The following is a 13,265-nucleotide window of genomic DNA, read 5'->3' as shown; positions in this document are numbered from 1 at the left end:
TTATCCGGTAATTCCGGATAACGAAGTCGGTGCTACACTGGCCAAGATGGACATCCCCGACTGCTACGACGCCCTCCAGGAGGCGCTCAAGGAGCCCCGCCCCAAGCAGCTCGTGACCGAGATCAATGCTGTACGACCACGCTACCAATGGAGCATATATCTCCATGGGCTCATGGCTCGCGGTAGCACCTCGAGACGGCCAACGCGACGAACGGCCAGGCCAAGAAGCTCCAGTTTCTCTGCGTCGACTGCAAGCAAGAAGGTAGGACTTGCAACAAAGCATCGTCATGTATGATGGCGCATTAGGGGTCGAAGGCAAAGCCCGCGCCTTCTTTGCCGCACCGCCCGTACGACGCGTCCCAGGTGCTACCAGCGCGCTCACGTCTTGACCGTAGGCCATTGTGCTCTGTGCCAACCGCCTTCGGACGCCCAACGACGTGTCCGAGGTCATTGTGCACGAGCTCATTCACGCCTACGACGTACGACGTGCCGTCCTCCCACGGATGCAACATGCTGCTTGGTAGTACACCGTGCGCGGCATGGATCTCACCATCCCCGACGTGCTTGCGTGCAGGTTGCTCTCGCCGCGTCGATCCGCTCTGACGTTTGAAACGATCTCGTAGTGAAGTGCGGTCGGCGCGCGAGTCCGAGTGCTACCAAAAGGCCGACCACTTTTGCAAAACAAGCACGGCTGCACTCGGTGCCCGCGCCTGCGAGTGGTGGACGCACAAGTGCGTCAAGGACAATGCGACCCAAGCGACTTCGGTACCGACGACTCCGCGCTCTTTAATAACGCAGGCAGAGACACGGAGACTGTGTGATTTGCGTAGTCGATGCTGCCAGCCACCGAAGCCAAAGAGCGCGTCCAGGCCGTCTTCCTCAAGTGCTTTGCCGACCACGCGCCGTTCTCGCAGCAGTAGAATCATTGTTGAAACACGAGCGTTCTCCAGAAGCGTGTCGTTTGCTAAGGATACGTCCAGCCCGCATTTGGACGGTCCTCCGGTTCCAACGCAGATCGAGTCGGTCACCCACGTGGCACGCGACATGCACACGACCTAGCAGATCCAGCGCGGACGGTCGAAGCCGCTGCAAGCCAGAGCTCACGCAGAGGCAGCTCGGAGAGGCGGTGGTCTCGATGCAGCAGCGATCTTCTTCCATTACGCGGCAAGCGCCACCAACATTCTTGTAGCGCAGAAGTGGGACCCCGTGCATGGCTTCTGCCCACGGACCCTTGCGGGCGAAAAGTCCAGCGCTGGTGACGCAAGAAGGGATCGATACCGGCGTACGAAGGGTGCGCGCCAATGATACGGGGCCCGGGCCCGCACGACACTTGGTGTGTGGATGACACCATTGGCGCACGTACAAACAGCAGTAGTGTAGACCAACGAACAGCCCCGACGTCGGACCAGGACCGCGTCTGAGCAGAGTGGCTCATGGCGCGAATCCTTGACCTCGCGCAGCTGCGCGCACGGCGACCAGCGCGGCCTTCCATGGCCCATGCTCCGTCGGCGCCGCTGGCCCAAGGGCGTGGGCTTGCATGCATGCCCGCATCCGTTGCAGGCGACGCATGGCCGTGTCGCAAGCGCGCTGTTGACCGCTGGCAGCATGTCGCAGCACATGTCGCGGCCGCCGCGGTGCCTTTTGGCCAATCGATTGCCTTTCTAGCTCCTTTCCGCCAATGGCATCGCTCGCTTTTCGCATGTCGCGGCTTTTTTAAGCCCATCGCGTGGCATAGTTCCTTCAAGAGATACGTGGCAACTGAAAAATAATTTTCGTTTCCGGCCCATCGACTTGGTTGGCTCAGTGTGGAAAACAGCGTCTGAGACACTTGGAGGAAGACGCCCCCGATGCAAGGACAGCAGCAGCAGCAAGGACCCCCACGCGGCAGCACGCGCCGCCGCCGAGCGAAGTGCCTGTGAACGCGCATCTCCTCCGCGAAATGATGGACTGCGTGGACGTCTCGTCCTTCTCCATGGAGCGCAAAGAGTCGTGGGCCAAATTGCGGACGCTGGTCTCGGGCGACGACGCCGCCGCCGCCGAGATGCGCGCCGAGCAGCTCCTCCACGCCCAGTACCCGTACGACAGCGCGAGCCAAGAGCGCAAGTTCAACGTCAAGGAGAGCGCGACGAAGCTCAAGCGCCTTTTGAGCTCGCAGAATTTTTCCATGAATGAAAAGAAGGCCAGCGTCTCGGCGCTTGTGGGCCTCCTCGAGACGCAGGCACCCGGCGGCATTAGCCGCACGGAAGCAACTGAGCTCCTTCGCAGCCTCGGCGACGAGATTCCCGCGGAAGAGCTCAAGCGGCTCTCGAGCTCCAACATGTTCAAGTCGTTTATCATGCACGCGGACGGCATGACGCGCAAGAAGAGCTTTGATGTGCTGCAAGGTATCCTCAACGCAACGTCCAACTCGGCGCTCCAGCGCCCGATGACGTCCCAGGACAGCTTCCGCTTCAGACACTCGCCAACTGCCTCGAGTCGATCGAGAGCGACGTCGCCAAGTACGCCGCGGAAGAAGTCGCCGAAGACGACGAAAACGAATACGTCGTGTCCGTCGACAACCTCGACAACCTCCTCGATGACAAGATCGTCCAGCCCACTACAAGCCGGCGCCCGCCAACGCCCGCCCGCAGCAGCAGCATCCGCCGCAAGCCACGCCTGCGCCAGCACCGACATCCGCCGCCACTACGGCGCCAGCGGCAAACACGCAAGCAAGCAACCTCCTGCACTCGTCGTACGCCGGTAACGACGACCGGAGCTTGCAGCAACATGCAGCCACGATGAGCGCGATGAGCCAGCAGCAGCCGGTGCGCGGCCTCCCGACCAACGCGGCGCGCCAGCCCATCAACGCACAGTACCCAGGCTTGACCATGCAACAACAGACGTCGCACATGACGCACCCGACGATGCACATGTACCACGACAGCTACCGACAGCAGCAACAACAACAACAACAGCAGCAGCAGCAGCAACAGCAACTCCACGCGTCGCACTTGTCGCAGCACCCGTCCATGCAGCAGTACGCGATGCCGCCGCAGGCCGGTGGCTACTACACGAACGGTCCTCACATGTACCAGCAGCAACAAGCGGCGATGTACCAGCAGAGCAACTACGCGATGCAAGCCGCCGCGCACCAGCACCAGCAGCAGCAACAGCAACATCACTTGCACCATTATGGCCACCTCCCGTCGGCATACGCCGGTGCGGCGGCCCCGTCGCCGGCCCATTACGAGCAAAAGTACACTGCGCACTACGAAGCCGGCAAGTACGAGCCCAAGTACGAGCCCAAGTACGCACCGGACGCGGCTGCAATGGCGGCACCCGGCAACCCGGCGGCGTATGCCAAGTTTTGCATGTCACCGGGCTGCAACAACATTGCGCGCACCAAGGGCATGTGCAAGGTGCACGGTGGCGGTCGTCGCTGCAAAGTCGAGGGCTGCATGAAGAGCGCGCAGACGGGCCACCTATGTATCGCCCACGGCGGCGGCAAGCCGTGCCGCATGGAAGGGTGCCCGAAGACGGCGCAGTCGCGGGGTCTCTGCAAGCAGCACGGTGGCGGCGTCCGATGCAAGTTTGAAGGCTGCACCAAGAGCTGTCAGTCGGGCGGGTTTTGCCGCGGCCACGGCGGCGGCAAGCGTTGCGAGTTTCCCCAGTGCAAGAAGTGGGCCCAGCGCAACGGGTTCTGCGCCAAGCACGCGCAGGAGCTCGCGTCCAACCCAGCATAGGAGACGTAAGGAAGGTTAGTTCGTGTACATAACACAGGTTAGTAGTCATAAAAGTGTGCACACTCGTGTACAGCACAAACCGTCTACCATCGACACGAGACAGGAAACAACGACGCAGATACTAGCCAGCCGTGCATTGCCGATCTCGCCATGGCGGGGAGACCTGGTACTTGACTACGCAGTGCAGCCTCGACGAGCTGCCACAGTAGCCGCCACACGTCGGCAGGAGCTGTCGGTTCTCCCGGCAAGCTTGTCAGGTTTCCACATCTGGCAAGGATCTGGTGAGATCTGATTTTCATTTGCGCTCGGAAACTCTAGCCAAGATCTTCAACTTGCCAGATTTCACTTTGTACGCGATGTGATTGGCGGTTGTGTTTTGGCCAATCAGCAACGAGAAGCATTGTTCAGATCGCCAAACATGCTGGGACGCCGGGTACTCGAGGCCAAGACGTCGTCGGACGGTGGCCTCGAAGAGCGCTTTAAGCGCCAGATCCTCGCGCTTCGGCGGCGCCAGATCATTCTCGAGGGCCAGCTCATGAGCGCCAAGGAAGCCGAGCTCACGGACGCGGCGACAGGTATCGGCTTCAATGTGGACGGAAAGAGCCTGGCGAGGCTCGAGCTCGTCGTCGGCGCTGGCGACAACATTCGGGTGAATGACCATCCTTCAATGGCCTTTTCCGTATTGAGCACGGGCATGGCGTACGTCCAGGCGCGCATCGTACCAGCGCTAGGTCGCTCGCAGCGGACGCGGCGACAGCGACTGCCGACGCCGCAGTGGCACGAGACGCTCCATTTTGACGCGCTACCGTCGCTCAGCGCGTCTGTGTACGTCGAAGTCAAGCACGCCATGCGCTTTAGCCCCGACGTCGTGCTTGGCCACATTGTCTTGCCTTTTGAGGAGCTCCTCGCCCAGCGACAAGTCAACAAGTCGTATGCCCTCAACGGGACCAGCCGCGTGCGACTCCAAGCCACACTCACCTACTCCTCGGTACCACCTCTTGTACGATGCAACAGGGCGCGTCTGAAGCGACATGGCGGTGTTAGGCGCGCGTCGTCCATGACGAGCTGACCGAGGTGCGCCAGGACATGGCAGCGCTCACCACCAAGCTCGCGGCCATCCAGGCCATGGTATGCTCATTTGCACGCGGTGGCAATCATACCAACCATGATAGCCTCCGCGACGTCCTGCATCTGTCGTACAGGCCTACATAAGCGCTGCGTACAGGCCATCGCCCACGTACTGGCTCACGCCTCCCAGGGCAGCGGACGACAGCAGTCGCAAGCGGAGTCAAGACGGCGACGCCCCGCCCGCCGACGATGCTCCGCCCAGCAAGAAGCGCAAGACAGCACTTGTTTCGGACGCGTATACGTGGTGCGCGGACCGACTTGGGCCGGCGCCTGCCTCAACGCTCTACAGTCAGCTAACCTCACGTGGTATGTGCTTTTTTGTGCCTCGTGCATCGGCACACACACTGCTGTCTAGTAAAGGCCTTCTTTCGGCTTAAATAGTAGTGGCCGCAAGGACGTCACCGTCCTTGCGGCGGTGTCCCGGACCAACCGGCGAGAAGCGGCAGCGACAGCGACTTGTTCTGGATCGAGATCGACGACGAGTCGCGGTCCTGGGTGTGGGGCACCTTAAGCGGCCGCAAGACGACCTTTTGCGGCTCGAAAATCTACCTCCCGTCATGAATACCTCATGGAACGTAGTATCTCGCTCGCACCATGGCGTCGTCCCGGTCGTTGGCGTCGACAACGCGGCGCGACCGGCGGGACCGACACGCCGGCGTTCGAATGCGCATCGTCAGCGACTTGACCTCATCGTGCTAGCCATTTCAACATGCAGCTCGCATCCTTCAGCGTCGAACGACACGTACACGGTGCACGGGCTGAGGCAAAACGGCGGGATTGATTGCCGCAATGGGCGGCGCTACGCGGAGGACGTTGGCCTCTACAACGTCGGCGCGCGACGGCCGCTTCTTCCGCGACGATCGCAGCGTCGGCTCCGACTCGTTCTATTTATTCGCTTCTGAGCGCTGTTCGGATGGCGCAAACGTACCCGGGACAAGGCGTCGCTCACCTCGCTGGACTTCCAGTCCGCACCTCGCTTCTCGAACCCCTTGTGCCGGATCACGACGCCGCGCGAGACAGGACTCGACGCTTCGTCAAAGACGGGGCCGCCGTTGAGAGCTTCGTAGCGAATGAAGAGCTTGGCGTTGTCGGCCGGCGTCGAAAAGCTCTATGAACAAGCGCACACTGAGAACGACGATGATATGTTGAATGTACTGCACCAAGGGCGTGAGGCGCGAGAGCGGCGTCTTGGGCTTGAGCTTGGACCGCGCCGAGGCCCGTGAGGTGCCGCGGGACGCCCCGCGCGTGTTACGAGACGTGCTAGGGCTCTGCCCCCGCGCCGAGTCGCCGGAGGGTACGACGATCTGCGGCTCGAGGCGCGACGGCGGCAACCGCCGAAGCAAATCCTTCTTGGACCGACGCGAGACGAGCAGGGAGTTCTCGCCCACGAGCAGCTCGGTCTCATCGACGAGCACGACCTCCGACTCGATCGGTTCGTCCGGTGGGCGCGGGAGCTGCTTCTCCAGCTCGTCGGGGTCGGTCACGAGCGTTGCCGTCGCCCGGGCGCGCGCCTCGTCCACCTCGATGCGCTTGGCGCGGTCGGCGTCCGCGGCCAAGATGCGCTCGATGGTCTCGCGCCGCGCCAGCTCCTCGAGCGTGATCGGCATCACGTCGACGTACGACGCTGCAAACTGCACGGCAATGGCGACGTCCATGTCAACGGTCTCGGGCGGCAGCAACGGACTGGCTGCTGCTTGTGTTGGCGCGGCTCGATGCGGGCTGCGCTTCGGGGAGATGGATTTTTGGCTCTCACGCGTTGGCGACGCGCCGCCATTAGCAGCGCGCGCATAAGAGCGTCCGAACGGCCTGCGCTTGGACGGTACCGTGGCCTTGGACCAAATGTCGATGGGGGCCGGTCGGCGGCAAAAGCTCTGCAGTGGCGTCCCCACGATCCGGCGTCTTGGTGTGCGGCAGCATCATCATGCCCAACATGCCCATGACGCAGCTCGTGGCCACACACGCCGTGTACGCCAGCTACGCATATTGCACTTGACGAGCGCTCGACGGATGGTGGACACCTACCGTCGCTTTGCGCAGCGCGTTCTCTTCCATGGAGCGGATGAGCCCGTGCAAGAGCGTATCGAGCGCATCAATCGCAACGTCCTCGGGCTCCAAAAGAGCTTCGTGCTGCACGTTGACCGGCGTCGCGCGGACGACCGACGGCCGGCGCACGCGGGTGGCTGCGATCGGCGCCACGAGCGACGCTTTCCTCGGCTTCATGCGGTTGCTGTTTCGGATCCAACTATAGCGACGACGACTTGCAGACTACGAATTGCAGCACGCGAGGTACGAATTCGAGGGCACTTGGTACGAAATACGGAAATGGTCGTAAGAATTAGCGACATAAAACTACTATCTTCAAGATCATTACTGGCGCGCCTGCCGGATGGTCGCGAGGAGGCTGCCAACGTTGGCCTGGTACAGCGAGAGCTTGGCCTGCAAGGCCGCCCACTCGGCGGGGCCAAAGCCGCGCTGAAGCGACCGCGTGATGACCACGGACCGGCCGAGCTGGTCGATCTTGGCCGAGATCAAGTTGGCCGTGATGGCCTTGACGACCCACTGCTCGACGTCGGCGGCGGGCACCTGGAGCGTGCGCTCAATGTCGGCGTACGCGATCGCATCGTGGCCCGTCGGGTACGAGCACAGCGTGAGGAGACGCATGTGCGACGTGCAGACCGCGCTGTCGAGGCCATGGGCCGTGAGCGTCGCGGCCGACGCCTTCTCGAACGCCACGTAGTCGGCGAGCGACTTGGACGTGAAGATCTCGAGGAGGTCGTAGATCTTGTCGGCGCCCTTGAGCTGCTGGACAGCCTTGAGGTGGAGGAGCTCGACGTGCGCGACAAAGGCCTCGACCGGCGCCTTGATGACGGCGACGGCGGCGCGGATCGCGGCCGGCTTGGCCTTGGACACGTCCTTCTCGGATTCAAAGAGGTTCAGGTACTTTTCGAGGAAGAGGAGCGATTGGTGCTTGCTGTCGACCTCCTTCTCGAGAAGGTCGGCGATGCTCAGGTACACGCTCTGCAGGTTGGCCGGCGCAACGCCCGCGACCAGCGCGTCCATGTCGTTCAAGTAGCTCTTGATCAAGTGCACCTGGTTCGTCGCTCCAGCATAGTTGATGATGCTCACGAGCGTCTCAAAGCGGAGCGCGTTCGCGGCCGGGAGGCTGTTGAACACTTCGGCGAGGCTACGCAAAACAAGGGCCATGAGCCATGCATTGCCACGCCATCGCAGCGTACATGCGGAGCTTCAAGGTCGCGTTCGTCGTCGTGTCGGCCGTGAGCTTCTTCAGCAGCTCGGGCACGTGCGTGGCGCCCGTGGACTTGAGCAGAAGCTTGAACGCGCCCTCAATGTCCGTGTCCTGGTCCTTGACGGCGAGGAGCGCGTCAGTCTTGGCGAGCGCATGGGCGCCGGCGGCCTCGGCGGCGACAGCCGTCGGCTCCTTCAGGATCGCCTGCACGTAGGCAGCCAGGTTGGTCGCAGCTTGGGCTTGCATTCTTAGAGTCGTCTATACGAATACCAAGCTTGGCGGCGCCAGCCACGCAGCCCACACCACCAATGACATCGGAGCGGGGTGCCACCTATACATTACGGCCAATCACCGCCGGCAGACGCCTATTCTTGCATCTCATTGGCTGCTTTTCGAGGGAGGTCACAACTCGCATCCTGCAGCATGGGTATTTTAAATACGTAAAATCAAATACCAATACAAACATGTTGTACAAGTTGCTAAATACCAATAAATGCGACGTGGCGTCTTGGATTCGGCATTCTGTGCCGAATTGAAGACACCATCTCGTCACCTGCAAGCTACGCGTCGCCTGCAAGCAGCGACCGCAAGCCCGAGCGTACCTTCTCCTACTATATCTCAGTTGCAGCCCAACATCCAAATGCGGATCCATGCGTAGAGCGGAATGGCTCGTACTAGTCAGTCCCAGCCAACGCAACAAACTACCTCGGCGGTCCTCGACTCAAGCGACGAGACACCCTTGCGAGCCCTTTTTAACGCAGGTCCATCATGCACCGCTCGCGTATACACACACCATTGTGCGATGCCAGAGGTATTATGAGGTGGTGCATGTGCGATGGCAGAGAGAGATGGCGCCACGTGGTGCCGAAATAAAAAAGCTGCGACATGTGGGATGCCACGCGAGCCGCTTGATTGGCCATTAGCCGACACTTGAGCAAGATGGAGGCCAAGGTCAACTTCCACGTGCGCAAGTCCTGCGCGAGAACGAGGACATCAAGCCGACCGAGTCGAGCGTGCTCTCGCACCTCCTCTCGACCTACAACGAGTACTCGCGCAAGCCGCATGGCCCGCTCAAGAAGATGGTGCAAAAGGCCATTGCCAAAACACGCCCAAGACCGAAGGGTACACCTCCATGTTGCCAATGGCGCTCATGCTCGCGATAGCACCAAGCGCCCGCGCAGCGACGACGACGACGACGATGAAAAGCAAGCCGCGGCCCTCGAAGCGTCGGCGCCGCCGCCTGTGAACCTCCTCAACAACTCGATCACCAAGACGTATGCGGCCGAGGTCGCCAAAGCCGAGAAGGCCGAGAGCGACAAGCCCAAGAAGGCCAAGCGCACGCGGCCCGAGATGGCGGCGGTCGCCAACGACAACTTTATCGTGTCCCGACCCACGACGCGTTACTCGGACGTCGGCGGGATCCAAGCGATCCTCAAGGAAGTCCAGGAGCTCATCGAGTACCCGCTCACGCACCCCGAGATCTACACGCATCTCGGCGTCGAGCCGCCGCGCGGTATCCTCCTCCACGGGCCGCCGGGCACGGGCAAGACGATGCTGGCCAATGCGATCGCAGGCGAAAGCGGCGCGTGCTTTCTCAAGGTGAGCGCCCCGGAGATCGTGTCGGGCATGTCGGGCGAGTCGGAGCAGAAGGTCCGGGACCTCTTTGACCAAGCGATTGCGAACGCGCCGTCCATCATCTTCATCGACGAGATCGATGCGATCACGCCCAAGCGCGAGACGTCGTCGCGCGGCATGGAGAAGCGCATCGTCGCGCAGCTGCTCACGAGTACCGACACGCTGAGCCTCGCCAACACGGGCGGGAAGCCCGTGCTTGTGATTGGCGCGACCAACCGCCCGAACGATTTGGACCAGGCGCTGCGCCGGGCCGGGCGCTTTGACCGCGAAATCTGCCTCGGGATCCCGGACGCCGACGCGCGCGAGAAGATCCTCTCGGTGCTCGCATCCAAAATGCGTCTCTCGGGCGACATTGATTTCAAAGACCTCGCGCGCCGGACGCCCGGCTACGTCGGCGCCGACTTGGTCTCGCTCACAAAGGAAGCTGCCGTGCTCGCCGTCAACCGTGTCTTCTCGACGCTTCTGCACAAGGAGACGACGACGACGACGACCTCGATCAACGACGAGATCCGGTCGGTTGCGCCGTTTACGCCCGAAGAACTCGAACCCTTGAGCGTCAACATGGACGACTTTCTTCAAGCCGTGCCCAAGGTGCAGCCGAGCTCGAAGCGCGAAGGCTTTGCGACGATCCCGGACGTCACGTGGAACGATGTCGGCGCGCTCGTCGAGGTCCGCGCCGAGCTCGTGCTCTCGATTCTGCACCCGCTCCAGCACCCCGAGCGCTTTGAAGCCCTCGGGCTCAAGATGCCTGCCGGTGTGCTTCTCTACGGCCCGCCCGGTTGCGGCAAGACGATGCTGGCCAAAGCGATCGCGAACGAGAGCGGCGCCAACTTTATCTCGGTCAAGGGACCGGAGCTCCTCGACAAGTACGTGGGCGAGTCGGAGCGCGCGGTGCGCCAAGTGTTTGAGCGCGCGCGCGCATCGTCGCCGTGCATTGTGTTCTTTGACGAGCTCGACGCGTTGTGCCCGCGCCGCGGCATGAGCGACGGCGGCAACGGCGTCAGCGAGCGCGTCGTCAACCAACTGCTCACGGAAATGGACGGCTTGGACGCGCGCAAGAACGTGGTCGTGATCGCCGCGACGAACCGCCCGGACATCATTGACCCGGCCATGCTGCGCCCCGGTCGCCTCGACAAGCTGCTCTACGTGCCGCTGCCGCACGCCGCAGAGCGCTTCCAGATCCTCTCGACGCTGAGCGAAAAGTGCAAGATGGACCCGGCGCTCGATTTGGAGGCGATCGCGCGCGACCCGCGCTGCGACAGCTTCTCGGGGGCAGACCTCAGCGCCCTCGTGCGCGAAGCCGGCGTTGCCGTGCTCCGCGAGGCCGACCAGACGCACATCGAGATCGGGCTGTGCATCCAGAAGAAGCACTTTGAGTCGGCGTTCCAGACGGTCTTCCCGTCCGTCTCGCGCGCCGATCAAAAGATCTTTGAGAAAATGAAGAAGAATCTGCGCAAGTCGCGCGCGACGCTCACGAGCACAGAGACGGCGCCCGCGCCGATCGACGACGACCAAAGCGTCACGGCCAACGAAGCCGCGGCCTTGTAAACGCCTTGTATTTTCTTGATTTTAAACGACCCAAATGACTTTGCCACCATCGCCGCACCCCATCTTGAAAGACATGGCGACTTTCGGGGTTGAACCCAGGCCCACGTGCCGGTTGTACTGGCCCGTGGGACGAGCGATGTACATATTTTGCGATGTAAATTACGTCATTGCAAGCGCCTCCGACATGCGCGGCGACCAATCACACGACATGGTATACCGAATGGGTCCCACCAACAACTCTGCACGACAAGTATGGAGTGGCATCGACTCGTTGCGGAGGTATGTACAATACGTCTGTCGATCGACGCTGGGGAGCTAGTGGCGCCAGTAGGCGACGGACGAGTCGTCGGACGCATGCTCCTTCTCCAGATCCACGTCGTCGTCCGTCGTCGTCGGCGCGTGGTGGTCCACGTCGAGGGCCGTGCTTTGGAATTGAACCACCGACCCGAGGAGTCCAAGGAGAACCCAGCCGCCCATGTACACATAATACTACCGCATCCAACATTATCACGATGCTGACGATGATGACGCCGAGGACGAGACGTACACCGACGGGGACGGCGACCGGGATCCCATTCGGAAAAGGGTTGAAGAGGGCGGGAAACCTGTGTGGACATTATGAAGATCCGTGGCTCGTGGGGTCGTACCCGCCGGCCATGTTTCCGATGCCCTGCACAAACCAGTAGGCGCCAACCCACGCTGTCAAGAGCACGTGAATCGGGCTACAGCACATTGGCTCAGACATCCAAGCTTCAAACACGCAGCCAGACCGTCGCGGAATGCAAGCAGCGAGGCCAAAAACGGCGCCGCTGCCCGCCATGGTATAGTATCCGATCGCATTCGGACGGGTGGTATCGAGAGCTAATGAAATATGTACTTTTGTAGCCTCGTCCTTGAGGAAGCGTACTGTGGAGATAGACGACGTTGAGCATCGAGCCGAGCTGGATACCGAGCGCTGCGCCTGCACAATATTGTCGTCACGTGCGAGATCCTTGTTGTTGCAGCAGCCATAAAGTAGTGTTTCATACCAAAGAGGAACTGGGCGATGGTTTGGAGCACATAGGTGAGCACGGCGAGGACGACCGCGACCGCGGCCGCGACGCCAAGGCTTAAGAACGTACTCGAGGCGCTCATGGACGCACCCCATGCCCAGCCCTATGCAATTGGTTTCCAAGCATTTCAGCAGTAGAAACAGCAGTACGAGGTAGCCACCGAGAATGGCGCCTTGCAGCACGAGCGACGTCGTAAAGTGTTTGTAGCCCGTAAACGTCTAAAGATGGAAATATGACAATATGTGCACACGTGTGGGCGAGTACAATAAAGGCGGCGACCGCGACGAGGCAGACGCTCCCGATGGCCATCGCTGCCGACGTGTCCACCATCGATGGTCCCGTGAGGCTGCGCGTTGCGATCTTTTCAAGGCGCCGTGATTGGTCCGCTGCACCGTCGCGCGATGCCATTGGTGCAAAAAGATTCAGCTCCACCAATGGCAAACGAGCTGCCACAAAGCCGTGGCGCAACGCCACACAATCAACACCTGATGCCCTACTTTCCATACACGCATAACGGAATTAGCCGCAGGGTTCCAGTGCGTCAGCGTTCAACTCCTACGTTACACCCTTGGGGTCAGCCCTCGCTACTTGCTCCCACGCATGGTTGCTGACTAAAAAGCGTAGGTTCTGTCGATGCACAAGAGACTACCTGCAACGACCTGAAAACGAACCTACTTTGTGTGAGACCACCACTGCATATCGTCCGACCGTCATCAATGCGCAACACATACGAACACTCATATGTTGAACCTACAGCGACTGTGGTCTGTACGAATCGACGTGATGTGCAGGGGGTTGATCAAGGCACATGCTGGTTGCCGCCGATCACTGCAGCATGCTTATAACCTTCCAGGATCCCACTCAGTCGATATTTGTATGCCGACGGCGCCGATGCAACTCGGTGAAACCTTCGACGCGACCATTCGCTGCCCT

The 13,265-nt window shown here is 61.2% G+C and overlaps 7 protein-coding genes across 7 annotated transcripts; 4 read left to right on the top strand and 3 right to left on the bottom strand.

The window, feature by feature from the left end:
* Positions 1-46: 46 nt before the first annotated feature.
* On the top strand, positions 47-920 carry SPRG_14115 (hypothetical protein; the record flags this gene model as incomplete). The annotated part of the gene is made up of 7 exons (XM_012352983.1): positions 47-130; positions 187-262; positions 307-347; positions 396-479; positions 525-574; positions 624-765; positions 831-920. The coding sequence occupies 7 exons, from the start codon at positions 47-49 to the stop codon at positions 918-920; spliced, it is 567 nt and encodes a 188-aa protein (XP_012208373.1).
* Positions 921-1,939: 1,019 nt separating this feature from the next.
* On the top strand, positions 1,940-3,722 carry SPRG_14114 (hypothetical protein; the record flags this gene model as incomplete). Its single annotated transcript, XM_012352982.1, has 2 exons — positions 1,940-2,739; positions 2,783-3,722. The coding sequence occupies 2 exons, from the start codon at positions 1,940-1,942 to the stop codon at positions 3,720-3,722; spliced, it is 1,740 nt and encodes a 579-aa protein (XP_012208372.1).
* A 418-nt stretch (positions 3,723-4,140) lies between these two features.
* SPRG_14113 (hypothetical protein) lies at positions 4,141-4,934 on the top strand (the record flags this gene model as incomplete). The annotated part of the gene is made up of 2 exons (XM_012352981.1): positions 4,141-4,710; positions 4,767-4,934. 2 exons carry the CDS (start codon positions 4,141-4,143, stop codon positions 4,932-4,934), a joined length of 738 nt encoding a protein of 245 aa, XP_012208371.1.
* Positions 4,935-5,242: 308 nt separating this feature from the next.
* SPRG_14112 (hypothetical protein) lies at positions 5,243-7,108 on the bottom strand. Its single transcript, XM_012352980.1, has 7 exons — positions 6,873-7,108; positions 6,654-6,824; positions 6,011-6,598; positions 5,779-5,958; positions 5,597-5,734; positions 5,444-5,545; positions 5,243-5,395 (listed from the first exon to the last, which is right to left on the bottom strand). Exons 1-7 carry the CDS (start codon positions 7,068-7,070, stop codon positions 5,249-5,251), a joined length of 1,524 nt encoding a protein of 507 aa, XP_012208370.1. The 5' UTR covers positions 7,071-7,108; the 3' UTR covers positions 5,243-5,248.
* A 40-nt stretch (positions 7,109-7,148) lies between these two features.
* SPRG_14111 (hypothetical protein) lies at positions 7,149-8,396 on the bottom strand. The gene is made up of 2 exons (XM_012352979.1): positions 8,087-8,396; positions 7,149-8,034 (listed from the first exon to the last, which is right to left on the bottom strand). Exons 1-2 carry the CDS (start codon positions 8,341-8,343, stop codon positions 7,218-7,220), a joined length of 1,074 nt encoding a protein of 357 aa, XP_012208369.1. The 5' UTR covers positions 8,344-8,396; the 3' UTR covers positions 7,149-7,217.
* A 597-nt stretch (positions 8,397-8,993) lies between these two features.
* SPRG_14110 (hypothetical protein) lies at positions 8,994-11,336 on the top strand. The gene is made up of 2 exons (XM_012352978.1): positions 8,994-9,219; positions 9,261-11,336. The coding sequence occupies exon 2, from the start codon at positions 9,448-9,450 to the stop codon at positions 11,278-11,280; it is 1,833 nt and encodes a 610-aa protein (XP_012208368.1). The 5' UTR covers positions 8,994-9,219; positions 9,261-9,447; the 3' UTR covers positions 11,281-11,336.
* A 220-nt stretch (positions 11,337-11,556) lies between these two features.
* Positions 11,557-11,769, bottom strand: SPRG_14109 (hypothetical protein). The gene has a single exon (XM_012352977.1). It carries the CDS (start codon positions 11,755-11,757, stop codon positions 11,596-11,598), a length of 162 nt encoding a protein of 53 aa, XP_012208367.1. The 5' UTR covers positions 11,758-11,769; the 3' UTR covers positions 11,557-11,595.
* Between the last annotated feature and the right edge of the window lie 1,496 nt (positions 11,770-13,265).

This window comes from Saprolegnia parasitica, assembly GCF_000151545.1.
Source record: "Saprolegnia parasitica CBS 223.65 unplaced genomic scaffold supercont2.112, whole genome shotgun sequence".
Taxonomy (NCBI): domain Eukaryota; phylum Oomycota; class Saprolegniomycetes; order Saprolegniales; family Saprolegniaceae; genus Saprolegnia; species Saprolegnia parasitica.
The sequence above is the reverse complement of the archived record's forward strand: the minus strand, read 5'-3'. Positions and strand labels throughout refer to the sequence as shown.